Here is a 25,129-nt window from a genome sequence, read left to right as displayed (position 1 = left end):
CATCCATAACACAAGGCTGCCCAAGGGGGAATTTGTAATGCGTAATTTGTAAGCTATTTCATAAATAGGCATGCCATTACAGAACATGTCTTAATATTATGCCTTATTTGTGAGACAGATATGTCACAGCATAGCTTGATAAATTTCTTAGTTGAGCCGAGTTGTAGCAGGAGGGATAGTCCATGTTCCACATTGTGGTTTGAGAGAAATGGTCTTTGACATTCCTGATACAATCTAGTGCTTCAAATTGTAGACTAGCACTATAATTAAATCAAATCATACATATACAAAAACAACCATGTTTATTATCAAGGAAAAAAAGACAAAGTGTCACTTCTTCCGGGCATAAACTCACTTATCACCCACTCTTAGTAATATATGTATAGATGGCTCCTATTGTCTCTGTTGTCAGAAGAGAGAATCACTGAGTTGTTCTCAAGTTGCCAAGTAAACCCAATAAAAACCCAATCATTGACACTGTGTCTGATATCATGTTGTCTCGTTGTGTCTGGTATCATATTGGTTGATTATGGCCCACATGACAATGTGCAAAATCATACTAAATCAGTTAGTTGAATAGTTACAGTTCATCCAAGGCATAATCATTTCACTATGATTCTGATTGATCTTTTTGGACAAATGTTAGTCCAGGACATAGTGTATTCCTACACATAAGAACAGACACTTTAATGTCACTAAAGCATGAAGTGTGGAAGCCACTTGTGGCTACAGAGTCCTGGCTCAGACAGCCTTGTGTCATTGCAGGGCTGGTCTGTGAAGAGGTATTAATGAAACAATGGGTTGCCTGTTCCAAAGTGTAGTTTGGGTAGGCTAGTCAGCATTTTTCCAGAAGCAGGGACAAATGTAAACAAATAACTTTTATTTTATTTTTGTTGTTGCTATTGATGTCGTTGCGTTAAAGGGATAAACACACTCTTAAAGAAGGCTGAGACGGTTGATGTCTGGTAATTGTCCTTATAAGCCCAAAGCTGATAGAGGCCATGACTTCATGAAGGTTGTGTCATTGCAAATTGATTGTCCCTGAAGGATTCAACCCTTTAAGCAAGCCATCAATGTTACCTCAGTTGCTCACTAATTACAAGACAGTTCATAAACTGCACAATGTTACGATATATGCTACTTTGACAAATGTTTTTCTTGATCAACATGATCAACATTAGTAATAACATGAAGCCACGTCAAATAAAATATGATCTAAATTGCTAGTGCTCTTTGGCAACTCTTTGGCGGATGTCAACATACAAAGACTTCTGGTATTTGTGTATGTAATTGCTGTTGGGTAGTAGTCTGTGTGTATGTCCATTTATACATGTTCTCGTAAAGGAGGCATCTTTCATACTTGCATCCCCCTCCCATGACATTCGAGAGCTGTACGCACCAGATTTGACTTCTTTCCACCAGGCCAGGGTGTGGTCTTAGTTCATAATGTATAAACACAGTCAGCAAAGATAGAGAGGTGGCACTTTGTTAGCCATTGTAATGTAATCCTTGTGGACTTGTCTTGCTTGTTCAATTACTGCCATCTAGTGTTTATTCTAGGAAAGTACAACAGAATAAGGTCTCAAGTTCTTAACCGAAGCAAACTCCTAATAATGCCTGAGGGTTGAAAGGGAGAACATCCACTATTTTGTTTGAAGAAGTGTTTTGCTGTATGTCACAAAGTCACATTCTGTGATACTTTCTGGGCATAATTGCTTAATCTTTATATTTTCTCCTGTTACAGAACAACAAAAGCATTTCCATCACACCAGGCCACAAAAAGAGAAGAGTCAAAACACAGGGTATGTGCTAAGGTCTTATGATTGTTTCTTGATATATATGTACTTTGATTGTGTATAATTGGGGGTCAAGCAGCGAAGCTGCGAGACAACCATTGTTGTTGTTGTTGTTGTTGTTGTTTCCTATTATTATTCTGTCATGGGAGTCTATGGCAGCCCATAGAAAAACGATGGACAAAAGTTTTGAAATATGGCACACTGATTCAGTACACTTCCATGATCCCTCACAGCCAATTTGTGGTCACTAGCTCATGCACTCTAGCGCCACCAACAGGTCAAAGCTGGTCATGCATTCATGTTTATAATTTTTGACCCAATTATCCAATATTCACCTTTGGCCATGCCGAGTTCAACGCACACCCTATGTTGTAATTTTGCGCCATGATGGATTTTCCACCATCTTCATTTTTATCAAAAACCTTCAAAATACATCACCTATCACAGAATATGATCTTCAGACCATGCCTGACAAAACTTATTGAATAGAGTTTTCAAATTCAAAACGTTTGGCAGCGACAGCCAATCAAATTCGACGCGAAGCCGCCAAATAGCAAGTAAGCCAATTTCTCAGCAGCCCTTTGACATATCATAACCAAACTTGGTACGTAGACCCATTACATCATCATCATCACCTCTAGGGGGCGCTGTAATTTATGAAGATGTGTTTTAACTCCTCGCTCTTCACATGAGTATATTTCAACCAAATTTTCAATTTCTGGTGATACTATCAGACCTCCCCATATAGCTAGTAAATTATTTATCACGGAAACATCTGCGAAAGCCACTCAAATTCGACAAAGGAAGTAAGCCTATTCTAAGCAGCCCTTTAACATATCATAACCAAACTTGGTAAATACACCCATGGCATCATCATGGGGACACCCAAATAATTTGGTAACCTTTGACCTTTGACCTATAGGGGGCACCGTAATTAATGAAAATATATTTTAACTCCTCTCTCTTCACATGAGTCTCAGCAGCCCTTTGACATATCATAACCAAACTTGGTAAATAGACCCATGACATCATCATTGGGACGCTCAATGAATTTAGGGACTTTCGACCTCTAGGGGGCGCTGTAATTAATGAAGTTGTGTTTTAACTCCTCTCTCTTCACATGAGTATATTTCATCTTATTTTCAAAGTCTGGTGATACTGTTAGACCTCTTTATAGCTAATATATTATTTCGCATGAAAACATCAGAATTGGGCTGCCATGTTGAAAGTTGTCAAAATCAATAGTACATATCCACAGGCCACAATCAAACTTGACGGCAAAGCCGCTTAACAGTAGGTAAGCCTGTTCTCAGCAGCTCCGGGGACACCCAAACAATTTGATGACCTTTGACTTCAGGGGGACGTCAAACAGGAAGTGAGCTCATATCTCTGCAAGGCTTCCATGTATCCAAACCAAACTTGGCTCATAGTCTTATGACCCTATCCTGATGATGCCCAAATAACAGATTTGGTGACATTTGACATCTATGGGGACATTGTTAGCAGCAAGTCTATTCCAGCCCTTAGAAAGCAACTTAAATGTATTTTCATTATGATAACCATTTGCCAATACCTTTCATTGTAAGTGAAATTACTTAGAAGGTCATCATTTAGCCACCTAACCAATTATGTCTGTCCACCAAAATTAGTTTATGGAGTCCTATTCTGCTTGGCCCCCACATTGCTGCTCGCAGCTTTATTTAATACAATCATTAAATCCATCAATAGACAATTCTTTCTTTCTTTCTTTCTTTCTTTCTTTCTTTCTTTCTTTCTTTCTTTCTTTCTTTCTTTCTTTCTTTCTTTCTTTTCTGTCTTCTTTTGCAGATGGCTGAGGAGGACGGGACTAGGGAGGTGCTCTTTCCAGACTGGGAGGGTACGGACAAAACTGGCCTCACAATCGAGCAAACGGAAGGAGAAATATTTGTCAAAGAGGTGAAAGATGAGTCACCCGCAGGGCGGTCCGGGAGAGTACATGAAGGTACAGTAATATGCGAAACATGCATAAGATTATTAGTATACAATTTCAAGTATTTTTGTATGCATTGTTCTAACACGTTTCTGTCGTGTCCCTGATTGGTTAAGGTGACCAGATTGTGGGGGCTACCATTTACTTTGACAATATGAGCTCCGAAGCCACGGCTGACATACTGAAGACATTGAACCGCCACAAAGTTGGACTGAAACTACAAAACAGAGGGGACAAGTCCCCTGGGCGCTCCCCCCTGACCACGCCCCTAAGCACGCCCCTGAGCACGCCATGCCGCTCGCCGATGGGAACGCTGTCATGGGAAGGGAAGAGCCGCTTTGGAGGTTCCAGTCCGGACATCGTCCTGGTTAGTTTGGTCCTTTTTTATGTTGGATGTTTCTATCGTTTACGCAATTGTCGACAATGAGAGAATTGACCAGACTGACAGGTGTTTCAATGGCTTCTACCAACAGAGTGGGGACGATGAGGACTACAAAAGAATATACTCAAAGAAGATCAAACCCAGGCTGAAATCAGAAGACCTTGCAGAGGGAGTGGACGTACGCACCGAGCGGCATAGCAGCACAAGCAGTGATGGCAGCACCATCACCACCATCACACGCCGCATCACCACCTACACTGTGGATATGCCTGGAGGCATCAGCGAGCAATCTGAACTTTCAAGCCCCGAGGTCAAAGGGCTAAGATATGAATCTGGTGATGGATCATCATATAGTATCATTTCACAGGGGAGTCCATCAGGTAAAGATGGAGCAGAAGAGGGAGCTTTTGAGCTAGGAAATGTATCATTAACCAAGCCACAAGTTAGTTCAACAGAGACACACTGGAGTACTGGAGGATTGAGAACCACAACAACTTCCAGGGAGATGGAGGGAGATGGAAGCTTAGGAATGAGGCTAAAGGGGCTACAGTTTGGAATGTCAGGAGGTAACGGCCAGGGTGGTATGAGTATGTCAAGGGAGCTTGGTGACCACGGAGATGGAAGTGGGCACACAGGCATTAAGCATGTTAAAATAGGGGGTTTGGAAGGAGGAGAAATTGTCAGCTCAGATGTTAAAGAAGGATCTATTGGTGTGTCTTTGCCAGGAAAAATAACACGCTTCTCCTCCTCATCAGATGGCAAGGTAGAAGGGGGGGATGTGGACATGAGTTTTGGAAAAGGGAAATCTCATGTCTCTGACATTACAATTGGTCAAAAGAGGACAGTGGGTTCAGGCCAAATTGGCCTTTCAAGTGAGAGATTTGAAGGGGGTTTAGAAGGGGGAGACTTTGTCAGCTCAGATGTAAAAGGAGGATCTATTGGTGTGTCTTTGCCAGGAAAAATGACACGCTTTTCCTCTACATCAGTAGGCAAGGGACAAGTGGGAGATGTGGACATGAGTTTTGGAAAAGGAAAATCTCATGTCTCTGACATTACAATTGGTCAAAAGAGGACAGTGGGTTCGGGCAAAATTGGCCTGTCCAGTGAGAGATCTGATGCAACATCCACAGATATTGACACTGAATTAAGAGAAATGAGCTTGGCATCAGGATTTAATGTGAAAGGTGCTGCTGAAAAGCTAAATATCAAAGGGAAACATGTCTCAACAGAAATTGTAGATATCGCTCTGAAAGGTACAAATCTTGAACGGAAAATTGATTCTTCAGAGCCAACCTCATTGGGTGACGGAAAGGCCATAACAATAGATAATGGAGGGGTTGAGTCTGAAATTAATCAAAAAACGTCCATAGGATCATTTGGATTCAAGGATGCAAAAGTGCAAGGTCAAAGTGTCAATACGAATCTTCCTGAAGCTAATATTGTGATAAAAAACACTGAAAGCACTCTCAAAGGACGAGACGCTGATATTGTAATGGCAGACGTTAACCTGAAAAGACCAGAGCTCACAGATATGAATGTGTCATTACCAAATATTCACGGTCAGAAGAAACCACTTAAAGTTGACATCAAAGGACCAGAAAAAGAGGTTGGCCTTGATGGCAAATATGAGAAGCCAAAATTCAACATGCCTTCCATCTCAGGTCCTCAGATTTCTGGGCCGAATGTAGATGTAAACTTGAAAGGATCCATGATCAAGGGTGATTTAGATGTGGCAGTTCCAACGATTGACAGAGACATAAAAACAACAAAAGCTGATGTTGAAATTGAAGGATCAGAAAGTGGATTCAAAATGCCAAAGGTGAAAATGCCATCCTTTGGCTACGAAGCACCAGAATTGAAAGGAAGAGATGTAGACATTAATGTTTCAAAGTCGGACATTGACATTCAAGGACCTAACGTTGATATCAAAGCACCAGAAATGTATATTGAAAGCAGAGATGGCAAAATGAAAGGGTCCAAATTCAACATGCCTTCCATCATGGGACACAAACTTTCCACGCCAAATGTGGACTTCAACTTGACAGGACCTACAACCGAGGGCGGTGCAGAAGTGTCGGTCACAAAGACAGATGCAAACATCAAACCACCGAAAGTGAAATTTGAAGAACCAGATGTTGATATCAAAGGGCCAGGAGACGAATTTCAAATGCCCAAAATTAAAATGCCATCATTTGGCTACAAAGGTGCAACGATTGAGGGACCAAAAGTTGACATTGACCTTCCGAAGGCAGACATTGACATGAAGGCACCTAAAGTTGATATCGAAGGACCAAGAATCAATGTTGAAGGCTCAGATGCCAACATTAAAGGATCAAAATTCAAAATGCCATCCCTCTCCGGACCTAAAATTTCAATGCCTGATCTAGACTTCAATTTGAAAGGATCAAAGCTCAAGGGGGATGTAGATATGTCAGGTCCAAAGATCAAAACAGACATCAAAACACCAAAAGTGGAAATTGAAGGCACAGACGTTAATATTGATGGCTCTGAAGGTGGATTTAAAATACCGAAAATGAAAATGCCATCATTTGGCTTTAAGGGTCCAAAGATTGAGGGACTGGATGGTGACATTAACCTTCCAAAGGCAGAAATTGAAATCAAGGCTCCCAAAGTGGATATGAAAGGACCAGAATTCGATATTGAAGGCCCAGATGCCAAAATTAAAGGATCCAAATTCAAAATGCCCTCCCTCTCAGGACCTAACATTTCGATGCCTGATCTAGACTTAAATTTGAAAGGATCAAAGCTCAAGGGGGATGTAGATATGTCAGGTCCAAAGATCAAAGCAGACATCAAAACACCAAAAGCGGAAATTGAAGACCCAGGCGTTGATATTGAGGGCTCCGAAGGTGGATTTAAAATGCCAAAAATGAAAATGCCATCATTTGGCTTTAAAGGTCCAAAGATTGAGGGACCGGATGTTGACATTGACCTTCCAAAGGCAGAAATTGACATCAAATCACCCAAAGTTGATATCAAAGGACCAGACATTGATGTTGAAGGCTCAGATGCCAAAATTAAAGGATCCAAATTCAAAATGCCATCCCTCTCCGGACCTAACATTTCGATGCCTGATCTAGACTTAAATTTGAAAGGATCAAAGCTCAAGGGGGACGTAGATATGTCAGGTCCAACGATCAAAGGAGACATCAAAACCCCAAAAGTGGAAATTGAAGGCCCAGACGTTGATATTGAGGGCTCCGAAGGTGGATTTAAAATGCCAAAAATGAAAATGCCATCATTTGGCTTTAAAGGTCCAAAGATTGAGGGACCGGATGTTGATATTGACCTTCCCAAGGCAGAAATTGACATCAAGGCACCAAAAGTTGATATCAAAGGACCAGAAATTGATGTTGCAGGCCCAGAGGGCAAAATTAAAGGGTCCAAATTCAAAATGCCCTCCCTCTCCGGACCCAACATTTCAATGCCTGATCTAGCCTTCAATCTGAAAGGACCAAAGCTCAAGGGTGATGATGATATGTCAGGTCCAACGATCGAAGGAGACATCAAAACACCGAAAGTGGAAATTGAAGGCCCAGACGTTGATATTGAGGGCTCCGAAGGTGGATTTAAAATGCCAAAAATGAAAATGCCATCATTTGGCTTTAAAGGTCCAAAGATTGAGGGACCGGATGTTGATATTGACCTTCCCAAGGCAGAAATTGACATCAAGGCACCAAAGGTTGATATCAAAGGACCAGAAATCGATGTTGCAGGCCCAGAGGGCAAAATTAAAGGGTCCAAATTCAAAATGCCCTCCCTCTCCGGACCTAACATTTCAATGCCTGATCTAGATTTCAATCTGAAAGGACCAAAGCTCAAGGGTGATGTTGATATGTCAGGCCCAAAGATCAAAGGAGACATCAAAACACCAAAAGTGGAAATTGAAGGCCCAGACGTTGATATTGAGGGCTCTGAAGGTGGATTCAAAATGCCAAAAATGAAAATGCCATCATTTGGATTTAAAGGTCCAATGATTGAGGGACCGGATGTTGACATTGACCTTCCCAAGGCAGAAATTGACATCAAGGCACCAAAAGTTGATATCAAAGGACCAGAAATCGATGTTGCAGGCCCAGAGGGCAAAATTAAAGGGTCCAAATTCAACATGCCCTCCCTCTCTGGACCCAACATTTCAATGCCTGATCTAGACTTCAATCTGAAAGGACCAAAGCTCAAGGGTGATGTTGATATGTCAGGTCCAACGATCGAAGGAGACATGAAAACACCAAAAGTGGAAATTGAAGGCCCAGACGTTGATATTGAGGGCTCCAAAGGTGGATTTAAAATGCCAAAAATGAAAATGCCATCATTTGGCTTTAAAGGTCCAAAGATTGAGGGACCGGATGTTGATATTGACCTTCCCAAGGCAGAAATTGACATCAGGGCACCAAAGGTTGATATCAAAGGACCAGAAATCGATGTTGCAGGCCCAGAGGGCAAAATTAAAGGGTCCAAATTCAAAATGCCCTCCCTCTCCGGACCTAACATTTCAATGCCTGATCTAGATTTCAATCTGAAAGGACCAAAGCTCAAGGGTGATGTTGATATGTCAGGCGCGAAGATCAAAGGAGACATCAAAACACCAAAAGTGGAAATTGAAGGCCCAGACGTTGATATTGAGGGCACCGAAGGGGGATTCAAAATGCCAAAAATTAAAATGCCATCATTTGGCTTTAAAGGTCCAAAGATTGAGGGACCGGATGTTGACATTGACCTTCCCAAGGCAGAAATTGACATCAAGGCACCCAAAGTTGATATCAAAGGACCAGAAATCGATGTTGCAGGCCCAGAGGGCAAAATTAAAGGGTCCAAATTCAAAATGCCCTCCCTCTCCGGACCCAACATTTCAATGCCTGATCTAGACTTCAATCTGAAAGGACCAAAGCTCAAGGGTGATGTTGACATGTCAGGTCAAACGATCGAAGGAGACATCAAAACACCAAAAGTGGAAATTGAAGGCCCAGACGTTGATATTGAGGGCTCTGAAGGTGGATTTAAAATGCCAAAAATGAAAATGCCATCATTTGGCTTTAAAGGTCCAAAGATTGAGGGACCTGATGTTGATATTGACCTTCCCAAGGCAGAAATTGACATCAAGGCACCAAAGGTTGATATCAAAGGACCAGAAATCGATGTTGCAGGCCCAGAGGGCAAAATTAAAGGGTCCAAATTCAAAATGCCCTCCCTCTCCGGACCTAACATTTCAATGCCTGATCTAGATTTCAATCTGAAAGGACCAAAACTCAAGGGTGATGTTGATATGTCAGGCCCAAAGATCAAAGGAGACATCAAAACACCAAAAGTGGAAATTGAAGGCCCAGACGTTGATAATGAGGGCACCGAAGGTGGATTCAAAATGCCAAAAATTAAAATGCCATCATTTGGCTTTAAAGGTCCTAAGATTGAGGGACCGGATGTTGACATTGACCTTCCCAAGGCAGAAATTGACATCAAGGCACTCAAAGTTGATATCAAAGGACCAGAAATCGATGTTGCAGGCCCAGAGGGCAAAATTAAAGGGTCCAAATTCAAAATGCCCTCCCTCTCCGGACCCAACATTTCAATGCCTGATCTAGACTTCAATCTGAAAGGACCAAAGCTCAAGGGTGATGTTGATATGTCAGGTCCAACAATCGAAGGAGACATCAAAACACCAAAAGTGGAAATTGAAGGCCCAGACGTTGATATTGAGGGCTCCGAAGGTGGATTTAAAATGCCAAAAATGAAAATGCCATCATTTGGCTTTAAAGGTCCAAAGATTGAGGGACCGGATGTTGATATTGACCTTCCCAAGGCAGAAATTGACATCAAGGCACCAAAGGTTGATATCAAAAGACCAGAAATCGATGTTGCAGGCCCAGAGGGCAAAATTAAAGGGTCCAAATTCAAAATGCCCTCCCTCTCCGGACCTAACATTTCAATGCCTGATCTAGATTTCAATCTGAAAGGACCAAAGCTCAAGGGTGATGTTGATATGTCAGGCCCGAAGATCAAAGGAGACATCAAAACACCAAAAGTGGAAATTGAAGGCGCAGACGTTGATATTGAGGGCACCGAAGGTGGATTCAAAATGCCAAAAATTAAAATGCCATCATTTGGCTTTAAAGGTCCAAAGATTGAGGGACCGGATGTTGACATTGACCTTCCCAAGGCAGAAATTGACATCAAGGCACTCAAAGTTGATATCAAAGGACCAGAAATCGATGTTGCAGGCCCAGAGGGCAAAATTAAAGGGTCCAAATTCAAAATGCCCTCCCTCTCCGGACCCAACATTTCAATGCCTGATCTAGACTTCAATCTGAAAGGACCAAAGCTCAAGGGTGATGTTGATATGTCAGGTCCAACTATCGAAGGAGACATCAAAACACCAAAAGTGGAAATTGAAGGCCCAGACGTTGATATTGAGGGCTCCGAAGGTGGATTTAAAATGCCAAAAATGAAAATGCCATCATTTGGCTTTAAAGGTCCAAAGATTGAGGGACCGGATGTTGATATTGACCTTCCCAAGGCAGAAATTGACATCAAGGCACCAAAGGTTGATATCAAAAGACCAGAAATCGATGTTGCAGGCCCAGAGGGCAAAATTAAAGGGTCCAAATTCAAAATGCCCTCCCTCTCCGGACCTAACATTTCAATGCCTGATCTAGATTTCAATCTGAAAGGACCAAAGCTCAAGGGTGATGTTGATATGTCAGGCCCGAAGATCAAAGGAGACATCAAAACACCAAAAGTGGAAATTGAAGGCGCAGACGTTGATATTGAGGGCACCGAAGGTGGATTCAAAATGCCAAAAATTAAAATGCCATCATTTGGCTTTAAAGGTCCAAAGATTGAGGGACCGGATGTTGACATTGACCTTCCCAAGGCAGAAATTGACATCAAGGCACCCAAAGTTGATATCAAAGGACCAGAAATCGATGTTGCAGGCCCAGATGGCAAAATCAAAGGGTCCAAATTCAAAATGCCCTCCCTCTCTGGACCTAATATTTCAATGCCTGATCTAGACTTCAATCTGAAAGGAACAAAGCTCAAGGGTGATGTTGATATGTCAGGTCCAAAGATCAAAGGAGACATCAAAACACCAAAAGTGGAAATCGAAGGACCAGACGTTGATATTGAGGGCTCCGAAGGTGGATTTAAAATGCCCAAAATTAAAATGCCATCATTTGGCTTTAAAGGTCCAAAGATTGGGGGACCGGATGTTGACATTGAGCTTCCCAAGGCAGAAATTGACATCAAGGCACCCAAAGTTGATATCAAAGGACCAGAAATCGATGTTGAAGGCCCAGATGCCAGAATTAAAGGATCCAAATTCAAAATGCCCTCTCTCTCCGGACCTAACATTTCTATGCCTGATCTAGACTTCAATTTGAAAGGACCAAAGCTCAAGGGTGATGTAGATATGTCAGTTCCAAAGATCAAAGGTGACATAAAAACACCAAAAGTTGAATTTGAAGGCCCAGAGGTTGATATTGAGGGGCCTGAAGGTGGATTTAAAATGCCCAAAATAAAAATGCCATCATTTGGCATTAAAGGTTCGAAGTTTGAGGGTCCGGATGTTAACATTGATCTTCCCCACGTGGACATTGATATCGAAGAACCTGAAATTGATATCAAAGGACAAGAAATTGACGTTGAAGGCCCTGGGGGCAAGATAAAAGGACCCAAATTCAAAATGCCCTCCATCTCGGGACCTAATATTTCGATGCCTGATGTAGACTTCAATTTGAAAGGACCAAAGCTCAAGGGGGATGTAGATATGTCAGGTCCAAAGACTGAAGGAAACCTGAAATCACCCAGAGTGGACATTGATTCACCAGACATTGATATTAAAGTTGCAGGAGGCGGATTTAAAATGCCACACATGAAAATGCCATCATTTGGCATCAAAAGTCCAAAGTTTGAGGCACCGGATGTTGACATTGACCTCCCCAAAGCAGACATTGACATCAAGGCACCCAAAGCTGATATCAAAGGACCAGAAATTGACGTTGAAGGCCCAGACGCCAAAATAAAAGGATCCAAATTCAAAATGCCCTCTCTCTCCGGACCTAATATTTCGATGCCTGATCTAGACTTCAATTTGAAAGGGCCGAAGATAAAGGGTGATGTAGATATGTCAGGTACAAAGATCAAAGGAGACATTAAATCACCAAAAGTGGAAATCGAAGGCCCAGGTGTTGATATTGAGGGCCCCGAAGGCGGATTTAAAATGCCCAAAATTAAAATGCCATCATTTGGCTATAAAGGTCCAATTATTGAGGGACCGGATGTTGACATTGACCTTCCCAAGGCAGAAATTGACATCAAGGCACCCAAAGCTGATATCAAGGTATCAGAATTCGACGTTGAAGGACCAGATACCAAAATTAAAGGATCCAAATTCAAAATGCCCTCTCTCTCCGGACCTACAATTTCGATGCCTGATGTTGACTTAAATTTGAAAGGACCCAAGCTAAAGGGGGATATAGATATGTCAGTTCCAAAGATTGAAGGAGACCTGAAATTGCCAAAGATGGATATTGATTCACCAGACATTGATATTAAAGGTGCAGGAGGCGGATTTAAAATGCCACACATGAAAATGCCATCATTTGGCTTCAAAAGTCCAAAGTTTGAGGGACCGGATGTTGACATTGACCTTCCCAAAGCAGACTTTGACATAAAGGCACCGAAAGTTGACATCAAAGGACCAGAAATCGATGTTGAAGGCCCAGATGCCAAAATTAAAGGATCCAAATTCAAAATGCCCTCTCTCTCCGGACCTAACATTTCAATGCCTGATCTAGATTTCAATTTGAAAGGACCTAAGCTAAAAGGCGATGTAGATATGATAGGTCCAAAAGTCAAAGGAGACATGAAAACACCAAAAGTGGAAATTGAAAGCCCAGAAGTTGATTTTGATGGTCCGGAAGGGGGATTTAAAATGCCCAAAATTAAAATGCCATCCTTTGGATTCAAAGGTCCAAAGATTGAAGGACCGGAAGTTGACATTGACCTTCCCAAGGCAGACATTAACATTAAGACGCCCAAAGTTGATATCGAAGGACCAGAAATCGATGTTGAAGGCCCAGATGCCAAAATCAAAGGATCTAAATTCAAAATGCCCTCTCTCTCTGGACCTAACATTTCGATGCCTGACCTAGACTTCAATTTGAAAGGACCTAAGTTCAAGGGTGATGTCGATATATCGAGTCCAAAGATCGAAGGAGAAATCAATATTCCCAAAGGAGAGATTAAAGGAGCTAGCATCAACATAGGATCTCCAGGGGTAGACCTTAAAGGGCCAAAGCTGAAGTCTCCGAAATTATCTGGACCTAAAGTATCGTTGCCTGATGTTGACTTTGGTATGAAAGGGTCAAAGTTGAAGGGCGGTATTGAGGGAGCCATGACATTGCCAAATCCTGTAATTGAGGGTCCTGATATGTCAATTGATAGTCCTGATGTTTCTAAAAAGCACAAATTTAAAATGCCTAAATTTGGATTCAAGGGAACAAAAGTCAAAGCTCCTGAATTAGATGTTAAATTAGCGCATGGAGATGTAAAAATCAAGGGCTCAAAAGGAAGTTTAGAGGGTCCTGAAGTAAACATGGATGCAACTAGTCCTAAAGTAAAAGGATCCAAATTCAAGATGCCAACAATATCAGGCCCAAGAATAACACTTCCTGATGTGGATATGAACATTAAAGGACCTAAGACAAAGGCTGACTTTGATGCATCCCTTCCAGATGTTGAATCGGACATCAAGTCACCACATTTTGACTCAGGCTCTGTGGATGTGGATGTTAAGACTCCAGATTCTGGCTTTAAACTTCCAAAGTTTAAAATGCCAAAATTTGGCTTCAAAGGAACCAAGATGGATGGACCAGATTTGGACATTGACCTTCCAAAGGAAGACATTGACATCAAAGTACCCAAAGTTGACATCAAAGGACCAGAAATCGAGGTTGAAGGCCCAGATGCCAAAATAAGAGGACCAAAGTTCAAAATGCCCTCTATCTCCGGACCTAACATCTCGATGCCTGATGTAGACTTCAATTTGAAAGGACCGAAGCTAAAGGGTGATGTCGTTTTGTCAGGTCCAAAGATTGAAGCGGACTTCCAAACACCGAAAGTTGACATTGAAGGTCTTGATGTTGATATTGAAGGGCCTGAAGGTGGATTTAAAATGCCAAAGATCAAAATGCCATCATTTGGCATCAAAAGTCTAAAGCTCGAGGGTCCAGACGTGAACTTTGATATTCCCAAAGCAGACATTGACATTGAAGCACCAAATGTGGATATCGAAGGACCGGAAATCGACTTTGAAGGCCCAGATGGCCAAATTAAAGGGAGTAAATTCAAAATGCCCTCTCTCTCAGGACCCAAAATATCAATGCCTGATATAGACTTCAATTTGAAAGGACCGAAGTTCAGAGGTGATGTGGACATGTCGGTTCCAAAGGCTGAAGCAGACATCAAAACACCAAAAGTAGAAATTGAAGGCCCAGACTTCGCTATTGAGGGCCCCGAAGGCGGATTTAAAATGCCCAAAATTAAAATGCCGTCATTTGGCTTCAAAGGTCCGAAGTTTGAGGGACCGGATGTTGGCATTGATCTTCCCAAAGCAGACATTGACATAAAAGCACCTGAAGTTGATATCAAAGGAACAGAAATCGACTTTGAAGGCCTGGATGGCAGTATTAAAGGGAGTAAATTCAAAATGCCCTCTCTCTCAGGACCAAAAATGACAATGCCTGATATAGACTTCAATTTGAGAGGACCCAAGTTGAAGGGTGATGTGGACATGTCAGTTCCAAAGATTGAAGGAGACATCAAAACACCAAAAGTGGAAATTGAAGGGCCAGACACCGATATTGAGGGCCCCGAAGGCGGATTTAAAATGCCCAAAATTAAAATGCCGTCATTTGGCTTCAAAGGTCCGAAGTTTGAGGGACCGGATGTTGCCATTGATCTTCCCAAAGCAGACATTGACATTAAAGCGCCTGAAATTGACATCAAAGGACCAGAAATTGACGTTGAGGGCCCTGGTGGCAAAATAAAAGGACCCAAATTCAAAATGCCTTCAATGTCAGGACCTCATATATCGATGCCTGATGTTGACTTCAATTTGAGGGGACCAAAGCTCAAGGGCGATGTAGATGTTTCAGGTCCAAAGATTGAAGGAAACCTGAAATCGCCAAAAGTGGAAATTGAAGCACCAGATATTGATATCAAAGGGGCAGGAAGCGGATTTAAAATGCCACACATGAAAATGCCCTCCTTTGGCTTCAAAAGTCCAAAGTTTGACGGACCGGATGTTGACATTGATCTTCCCAACACAGACATTGACATCAAAGCACCTGAAGTTGATATGAAAGGACCAGAAATTGACGTTGAAGGCCCTGGTGGCAAAATAAAAGGACCCAAATTCAAGATGCCCTCCATCTCAGGACCAAAACTTTCAATGCCTGATATTGACTTCAATTTGAGAGGGCCCAAGTTTAAGGGTGATGTTGACATGTCAGTTCCAAAGATTGAAGGAGACATCAAAACACCAGGAGTTGAAATTGAAGGCCCAGACGTTGATATTGAGGGCCCTGAAGGCGGATTTAAAATGCCCAAAATTAAAATGCCGTCATTTGGCTTCAAAGGACCAAAGTTTGAGGGACCGGATGCTGACATTGATCTTCCCAGTGCGGACATTGATATCAAAGCACCTGAAGTTGATATCAAGGGACCAGAAATTGACGTTGAAGGCCCTGGGGGCAAAATAAGAGGACCCAAATTCAAAATGCCCTCCATCTCGGGACCTAATATTTCAATGCCTGATGTAGACTTCAATTTGAAAGGACCAAAGCTCAAGGGGGATGCAGATATGTCAGGTCCAAAGATTGAAGGAAACCTGAAATCACCAAAAGTTGAAATTGAGGCGCCAGATATCGATATTAAAGGTGCAGGTGGTGGATTTAAAATGCCACATATGAAAATGCCATCATTTGGCTTCAAAGGTCCGAAGTTTGAGGGACCGGATGTTGACATTGAACTTCCCAATGCGGACATCGACATCAAAGCACCTGAAGTTGCTATCAAAGTACCAGAAATTGATGTTGAAGGCCCAGATGCCAAAATTAAAGGATCCAAATTCAAATTGCCCTCTCTCTCCGGGCCTAACGTTTCGATGCCTGATCTAGACTTCAATTTGAAAGGGCCTAAGCTCAAGGGTGATGTAGATATGGCTGGTCCAAAGTTCAAAGGAGACCTCAAAATACCAAAAGGGGAAATCGAAGGCCCAGATATCGAGGTTAAAGGTGCAGGAAGCGGATTTAAAATGCCACACATGAAAATGCCATCATTTGGCTTCAAAAGTTCAAAGTTTGAGGGACCAGATGTTGACATTGATCTTCCCAAGGCCGGCATTGACATCAATGCACCTGAAGTGGAAATTAAAGGACCAGAAATTGACGTTGAAGGCCCCGATGCCAAAATAAAAGGACCCAAATTCAAAATGCCCTCAATCACAGGACCAAAACTTTCAATGCCTGATGTAGATTTCAATTTGAGAGGACCCAAGTTTAAGGGTGATGTGGATATGTCAGTTCCAAATATTGAAGGGAACATCAAAGCACCAAAACTGGAAATTGAAGGCCCAGATGTTGATATTGACGGGCCTGAAGGTGGATTCAAAATGCCAAAGATCAAAATGCCATCATTTGGCATCAAAAGTCCAAAGATTGAGGGACCAGAGGTAGACTTTGATCTTCCAAAAACAGATGTTGACATTCAGACTCCTAATCTTGATATCAAAGGACAAGAAATTGACTTTGAAGGCCCAGATGGCAAGATTAAAGGGCCGAAATTCAAAATGCCCTCCATCTCAGGGCCAAAACTTTCAATGCCTGATATAGACTTCAATTTGAAAGGACCAAAGCTTAAGGGTGAGATAGACATGTCAGTGCCAAAGATTGAAGGAGACATCAAAGCGCCAAAAGTAGAAATTGAAGGCCCAGATATTGATGTTAAAGGTGCGGGAGGCGGATTTAAAATGCCACACATGAAAATGCCATCATTTGGCTTCAAAAGTCCAAAGTTTGATGGACCTGATGTTGACATTGATCTTCCCAAGGCAGACATTGACATCAAAGCACCTGAAGTTGATATCAAAGGACCAGGAATTGATGTTGATGGCCCTGGTGGCAAAATAAAAGGACCCAAATTCAAAATGCCCTCCCTTTCAGGACCTCATATTTCAATGCCTGATGTTGACTTCAATTTCAAAGGACCAAAGCTCAAGGGAGATGTCGATATTTCAGTTCAAAAGATTGAAACGGACATTAAAACACCAAAAGGGGAAATTGAAGGACTTGATACTGATAATAAAGGTGCAGGAGGCGGATTTAAAATGCCACACATGAAAATGCCATCATTTGGCTTTAAAAGTCCAAAGTTTGAGGGACCGGATATTGATATTGATCTTCCCAAGGCAGACATTGACCTCAAGGCTCCGAAAGTTGATATCAAAGGACCAGAAATCGATGTTGAAGGCCCAGATGCTAAAATTAAAGGATCAAAATTCAAAATGCCCTCTCTTTCCGGACCTAACATATCTATGCCTGATCTCGACTTCAATTTGAAAGGACCTAATCTCAAGGGTGATGTCGATGTTTCTGGTCCAAAGATCAAAGGAGACATCAAAACACCAAAATTGGACATTGAAGGCCCAGACATTGATGTTAAAGGTGCAGGAGGCGGATTTAAAATGCCACACATGAAAATGCCATCATTTGGCTTCAAAAGTCCAAAGTTTGAGGGACCGGATGTTGATATTGATCTTCCCAAGGCAGACATTGACCTCAAGGCACCCAAAGTTGATATCAAAGGACCGGAAATCGATGTTGAAGGCCCAGATGCTAAAATTAAAGGATCAAAATTCAAAATGCCCACTCTTTCCGGACCTAACATATCTATGCCTGATCTAGACTTCAATTTGAAAGGATCTAATCTCAAGGGTGATGTAGATGTGTCCGGTCCAAAGATCAAAGGAGACATCAAAACACCAAAATTGGACATTGAAGGCCCAGACAGTGATGTTAAAGGTGCAGGAGGCGGATTTAAAATGCCACACATGAAAATGCCATCATTTGGCTTCAAAAGTCCAAAGTTTGAGGGACCGGATATTGATATTGATCTTCCCAAGGCAGACATTGACCTCAAGGCACCGAAAGTTGATATCAAAGGACCAGAAATCGATGTTGAAGGCCCAGATGCTAAAATTAAAGGATCAAAATTCAAAATGCCCTCTCTTTCCGGACCTAACATATCTATGCCTGATCTCGACTTCAATTTGAAAGGACCTAATCTCAAGGGTGATGTAGATTTGTCTGGTCCAAAGATCAAAGGAGACATCAAAACACCAAAATTGGATATTGGAGGCCCAGACATTGATGTTAAAGGTGCCGGAGGCGGATTTAAAATGCCACACATGAAAATGCCATCATTTGGCTTCAAAAGCCCAAAGTTTGAGGGACCGGATGTTGACATTGACCTTCCCAAGGCAGACTTGGAAATCAAGGCACCCAATGTTGATATCAAAGGACCTGAAATTGATGTTGAAGGCCCAGATGCCAAAATTAAAGGATCCAAGTTCAAAATGCCCTCTCTCTCCGGACCTAAAATTTCGATGCCTGACGTAGATTTCAATTTGAGAGGACCCAAGTCTAAGGGTGATGTGGATATGTCAGTTCCAAAGATTGAAGGGAACATCAAAGCACCAAAACTGGAAATTGAAGGCCCCGATGTTGATATTGAGGGGCCTGAAGGTGGATTTAAAATGCCAAAGATTAAAATGCCATCATTTGGTTTCAAAGGTCCAAAAATTGAGGGACCGGAAGCTGACTTTGAACTTCCCAAGGCAGACATTGACATCAAGGCACCCAAAGTTGATGTGAAAGGACCAGATATTGACATTGAAGGCCCTGGGGGCAAAATAAAAGGACCTAAATTCAAAATGCCCTCCATCTCAGGACCTCATATTTCGATGCCTGATGTTGACTTCAATTTGAAAGGACCAAAGCTCAAGGGGGATGTAGATATATCAGGTCCAATGATTGAAGGAGACCTTAAATCGCCAAAGGTGGAAATCGATTGCCCAGATATTGATGTTAAAGGTGCAGGAGGTGGATTTAAAATGCCACATATGAAAATGCCATCATTTGGCTTCAAAGGTCCAAAGTTTGAGGGACCGGATCTTGACATCAATCTTCCCAAGGCAGACATTGACATAGAGGCACCAAAAATTGATATCAAAGGACCAGAAATCGATGTTGAAGGCCCAGATGCCAACATTAAAGGATCAAAATTCAAAATGCCCTCTCTCTCTGGACCTAAAATTTCGATGCCTGATCTAGACTTCAATTTGAAAGGACCTAAGCTAAAGGGTGATATAGATATGTCCAGTCCAAAGCTCACTGGAGACATCAAAACACCAAAAGTGGAAATTGAAGGCCCAGATATTGACATTAAAGGTGCAGGAAGTGGATTTAAAATGCCACACATGAAAATGCCATCATTTGGCTTTAAAGGTCCAAAAATTGATGGACCAGATGTTGACATTGAACTTCCCAAGGCAGAAATTGACATCAAGGCACCCAAAGTTGATAGCAAAGGACCAGAAATCGATGTTGAAGGCCCAGATGCCAAAATTAAAGGATCCAAATTCAAAATGCCCTCTCTCTCAGGACCTAACATTTCGATGCCTGATCTAGACTTCAACTTGAAAGGATCAATGCTCAAGGGGGATGTAGATATGTCAGGTCCAAAGATCAAAGGAGACATCAAAACACCAAAAGTTGAAATTGACAACCCAGACGTTGATATTGAGGAATACGAAGGTGGATTTAAAATGCCAAAAATGAAAATGCCATCATTTGGCTTTAAAGGTCAAAAAATGGAGGGAGCAGATGTTGACTTTGATCTTCCCAAGGCAGACATTGACATCAAAGCACCTGAAGTTGATATCAAAGGACCAGAAATCGATGTTGAAGGCCCTGGTGGCAAAATAAAAGGACCCAAATTCAAAATGCCTTCCATCTCAGGACCTCATATTTCGATGCCAGATGTTGACTTCAATTTGAAAGGACCAAAGCTCAAGGGGGATGTAGATATATCAGGTCCAAAGATTACAGCAGACCTTAAAATGCCCAAAGTGGATATCGATTCCCCAGATATTGATATTAAAGGGGCCGGAAGCGGATTTAAAATGCCACATATGAAAATGCCATCATTTGCCTTCAAAAGTCCAAAGTTTGAGGGACCAGATGTTGACATTGATCTTCCCAAGGCAGACATTGACATCAATGCACCTGAAGTGGACATCAAAGGACCAGAAATTGACGTTGAAGGCCCTGGTGGCAAAGTAAAAGGAACCAAATTCAAAATGCCCTCCCTCTCAGGACCTCATATTTCGATGCCTGATGTAGACTTCAATTTGAAAGGACCAAAGCTCAAGGGAGATGTAGATATGTCAGTTCCGAAGATTGAAGGAGAACTGAAATCGCCAAAAGTGGATATTGATGCACCAGAGATTGATATTAAAGGTGCAGGAGGTGGATTTAAAATGCCCAAATTCAAAATGCCATCATTTGGAATGAAAAGTCCAAAAGTGGAAGTTCCAGAAGTTGATGTCAATCTGCCAAAAGTGAACATCGATATGGGATCACCGAAAATTGATGTAAAAGGTCCAGATTTTGATGTGGACCTTCCAGAGGGTAACATCAAAAGTCCAAAATTCAAAATGCCATCCATCACTGGGCCTAAAATGTCCATGCCTGATGTAGACCTTCAGCTGAAAGGATCTAAACTGAAGGGTGATGCAAATGTGTCCTTACCAAATTTTGAAGGAGACATCAAAATCCCAAAAGTGGAAATTGAAGGTCCACATGTTGACAGTGTAGGGCCTGATGCTGGATTTAAAATGCCAAAGTTCAAAATGCCGTCATTTGGCTTCAAAGGTTCAAAGATTGAGGGGCCAGATGTAGACTTTGATCTTCCAAAAGCAGACATTGACATTGAAGCACCTAATGTTGATATCAAAGTACCTGAAATGGATGTTGAGGGCCCTGATGGCAAAATTAAAGGACCGAAGTTCAAAATGCCTTCCATCTCCGGACCAAAGCTTTCCATGCCTGATTTAGGCATCAATCTGAAAGGACCAAGTATAAAGGGTGATTTAGATGTGTCAATTCCAACGATTCAAGGGGACATCAAAGCACCAAAAGTGGAAATTGAAAGTCCAGATGTTGATATTGAAGGTCCCGAAGGTGGATTTAAAATGCCAAAGATTAAAATGCCATCTTTTGGCTTCAAAGGTCCAAAGATTGAGGGGTCTGGTGTAGACTTTGGTCTTCCCACAGCAGATATTGACATTCAAGCACCAAATGTTGATATCGAAGGCCCAGAAATCGATGTTGAGGGCCCTGATGGTAAAATTAAAGGACCGAAGTTCAAAATGCCCTCCATTTCCGGACCAAAGCTTTCCATGCCCAATATGGACTTCAATCTGAAAGGACCTAGTATGAAGGGTGATGTAGATGTTTCAATTCCAACGATTCAAGGTGACATCAAAGCACCAAAAGTGGAAATTGAAGGTCCAGATGTCCATATTGAACGTTCTGAAGGCGGATTTAAAATGCCAACAATTAAAATGCCATCATTTGACATCAAAGGTCCAAAGATTGGGTCTCCAGGTGTTGATTTTGATCTTCCCAAAACAGACATTCATATTGAAGCACCTAATGTTGATATTAAAGGACTCGAAATTGACATTTGCGGCCCTGATGGCAAAATTAAAGGGCCGAAGTTAAAAATGCCCTCTATCTCAGGACCTCACGTGTCGATGCCCGATATAGACTTCAACTTGAAAGGACCGAACCTTAAAGGTGATGTTGATGTATCAGTTCCAAAGTTTGACCAGGACTTGAAGACACCAAAAGTCCAAATGGAAGGTCCAGATCTTGATATTAAAGGTACAGGAGGCGGATTTAAAATGCCACATATGAAAATGCCCTCATTTGGCTCCAAAGGTACAAAGTTTGAGGGACAAGCAGTCGACATTGATCTTCCTCAGGGAGACATTGACATAAAAGGAACTGCAGTGGATATCAAAGGACCAAAAATGGAAATTGAAGGTCATGGTGGCAAAACAAAAGGGTCAAAATTCAACATGCCCTCCATCTCAGGCCCCAACATTTCAATGTCTGATTTCAGTTTGAAAGGACCCACGCTAAAGGGAGATACAGATGTTTCCATAAAAGGTGGTCAATTTGAAGTTGAAGGTACGGACTTTGCTATCAAAGGGCCCAAAGTAAAATCTCCAGAATTCAATACCGACCCAATTGAAACCGAAATTGATATCAACCTGAAACGTCCAAAGGTGAAGGGAGAATTGGGTGCTTTTGGAAATGGTGAGGGTTCTGATCTCAACATCAGAACACCTACAATTAATGTTAAGGGTGCATCTTTGGAGGCTGCAAAAACAAGTGTGACATTTCCCAGGTTCAAAGGTCCCAAATTTGGAATAAAGGCCACAGAAGCCCAAGGACCTGAAGCAAAACTTAAGACCCCAAAATTAAATATGGGTGGCAAAAGTCCAAAGGCAGATATGAGCCTTCCAAGTGCTGGAGCACATACCAATGCCCCTGATATAGACCTAAATGTTAAGGGAAAGAAAGGAAAATTTAAACTTCCTAAAATGAAGGCCAAGGCAAAACCATCTGAAACTGACATGGGCACTCCAACGGTAGTGCTGGACGTAGACACACCTGGCCTTAATGTCAAAGGAGAGAAGGCCAAGAAGCATCTATTTGGTAAACTGCATTTCCCTGATGTTGAATTTGACATTAAATCGCCCAAAGTGAAAGGGGATATCTCTTCGTCAAGTGGTTTGAGATCCTCAGACATAGATTTGCCATCTGGCAGCCTAGATGCTAAACCAAAAGATACAAATATTACGAACACCTCAGAGGGGAAAACATCAAGCGGCCTTCCGTACCCAGAAGGTACAGTAACATTTCCCAAAATCAAAGCTCCAAAGTTTGGCATTGCTCTGCCCCATGTAGAAGGTCGCACGGAAGTTGGAGTAGATATGGATTCAGGAACAGCAGTTGGTGGAGACATTAAAATACAGTCTCCCTCTGTTAGTTTTCATGGTGGTGCACAGAATATTGAAGTCCCAAGTCCAGAACTTAGTCAAGGAAAAGTGAAGGGTAAGATGCCAAAATTATTTGGCAAATCCAAAGAAAAGGGTGGCAGTGGAATTGATTTAAATGTGGGGCCGGATTTTGATATAAGTGAGAGTGGAAAGTTAAAGGTAGGTGGTGGCTCAGGGCTTCATCTGTCAGGTAAAGGAAAATCTGCCTCACTGGATCTATTAAAGCAATCAAAGCACCAGCCTTCTTTGAGTGATGAGACTGGGCTTGCTCTCAGTTCACCATCAGCTCACTTAGAATCGGAGGGTGGTGACATTTCTTTAGATCTAGGGGGAGCCAAAGTCAAAGGAAAGAAAGGAAAGTTAAAGTTTGGTACCTTTGGGGGTTTTGGTGCAAAGTCAAAGGGATCATATGAGGTGTCCCTTGGAGAAGATAGTGAAGCAAGAGTTGAGGGGAGTGGGGGTGTTTCTCTCCCATCCAAGAAATCGAGATTGTCGTCATCCTCAAGTAGTGATAGTGGTTCTAGAGGTTTCCGCTTTCCAAAACTTGAGCTATCTGTGTCACCGAAGAAATGAATTATAAGATGAAATAAACACTCATGTACAATCTAATTCATTATTTTCAGAGTGTTCAGAATTTAAATGTAAAAGAAAAAATATATACTTTGGTTAATCCACAGACAATTTCCAAATTGTATTCACCACACGTGAGATTGTTTAAAGTCCCATTAAATTGTAAATAAGATGGAATTGTATTGTAAAATTGTATGACTTCTTTTGTACATAGTCAAATTTATTGATCATCTACCATTGTACCAAATTATCACCAATAGTTAATTTCCATTTGCTTTGATAAATTGTTGTTAAAGAAAGTATGTTATATTTGTATCTATCTGTCTGCATGAAAAATAGATATAGTAAGAATAGCAATATCTATTGAAATTATGTTTAATCATCCTGACAAAAAGACAAAAAATAAATTCACTTGTTTCTGTGTATAAAAAATCGCCCTTTGCTTTGGAATTTTGAAACAATGTAAGCAACGCAGAAGTCTATTAACTCAATTTAGAGCTGGAACTTCATAAACATTTCTTTAGAGTGTTATAATGACCTTCATTGCGATAATATTTTTGGAAACCATCTATTCTAACTGCTGTTAATAATTGTCACTTGTTTTTTCTGGGGAATCCCAATATATTGTGTTGTATTTAGCAAAGCTTTGCATTAGCTTCCTTTAATGTGGATTAAAAAAAAATTCTGCCATTATTTTCTCAGTTCTATCCTCCCACTATCCTTATTTTACAGTGTGTACAATCCTGTTGGCTCAACCAAAGATGCCATCAATATCTGTGATTGTGTTGGAAAAGTAACATGGTATCTGTTATTTGTTTAAGATTATTTCTATCCTCTGGGTCTTGCTGTGTTCTTTGTTGCTTTGTGCATTGTGCAAAATAAATCAAATAAACAGTTGAGTATCTGATTATGTGTTCTTTACTGTTTATTCCCCAATATTTCCCTTACCTTACTTAAATAGTTCCACATTGAATGACGAACAAAAAATGCATCTTACATCATATTATGTTAATATTGTGTTAATATGAATTATTGTTGTGTTAATATGAAATTTGTAATTTTTATAATTCAACTTTTACAATCTCTAACACATGAACAAACTGTCTCTTAACTTGAGATACGTAATTACTAATAGAAGTGTAAAATAAAAGTTACTTTAAAAATAATAAATAAGATAGGAGAGATTTTAATAGAAATTAAAG

The 25,129-nt window shown here is 41.4% G+C and overlaps 1 protein-coding gene across 1 annotated transcript; it reads left to right on the top strand.

Moving 5' to 3' along the window:
• The first annotated feature begins 173 nt into the window (after positions 1–173).
• ahnak (AHNAK nucleoprotein) lies at positions 174–24,834 on the top strand. Its single transcript, XM_060062303.1, has 4 exons — positions 174–1,802; positions 3,624–3,777; positions 3,882–4,132; positions 4,239–24,834. The coding sequence occupies exons 2-4, from the start codon at positions 3,624–3,626 to the stop codon at positions 23,928–23,930; spliced, it is 20,097 nt and encodes a 6,698-aa protein (XP_059918286.1). The 5' UTR covers positions 174–1,802; the 3' UTR covers positions 23,931–24,834.
• Positions 24,835–25,129: the final 295 nt, after the last annotated feature.

The sequence above is a fragment of the Gadus macrocephalus genome, chromosome 10 (assembly GCF_031168955.1).
Source record: "Gadus macrocephalus chromosome 10, ASM3116895v1".
In the NCBI taxonomy this organism is placed as follows: domain Eukaryota; kingdom Metazoa; phylum Chordata; class Actinopteri; order Gadiformes; family Gadidae; genus Gadus; species Gadus macrocephalus.
Note: the sequence above shows the minus strand (reverse complement) of the source record. Positions and strands in the feature narration are given on the sequence as shown.

Excerpts from the sequence above, each read along its gene's own strand:
- ahnak (XM_060062303.1), top strand. The coding sequence starts at position 3,624 with ATGGCTGAGGAGGACGGGACTAGGGAGGTGCTCTTTCCAGACTGGGAG. Across the intron at positions 3,778-3,881 it reads GTCCGGGAGAGTACATGAAG|GTGACCAGATTGTGGGGGCT; the intron begins GTACAGTAATAT and ends TGATTGGTTAAG. Across the intron at positions 4,133-4,238 it reads CCAGTCCGGACATCGTCCTG|AGTGGGGACGATGAGGACTA; the intron begins GTTAGTTTGGTC and ends TTCTACCAACAG.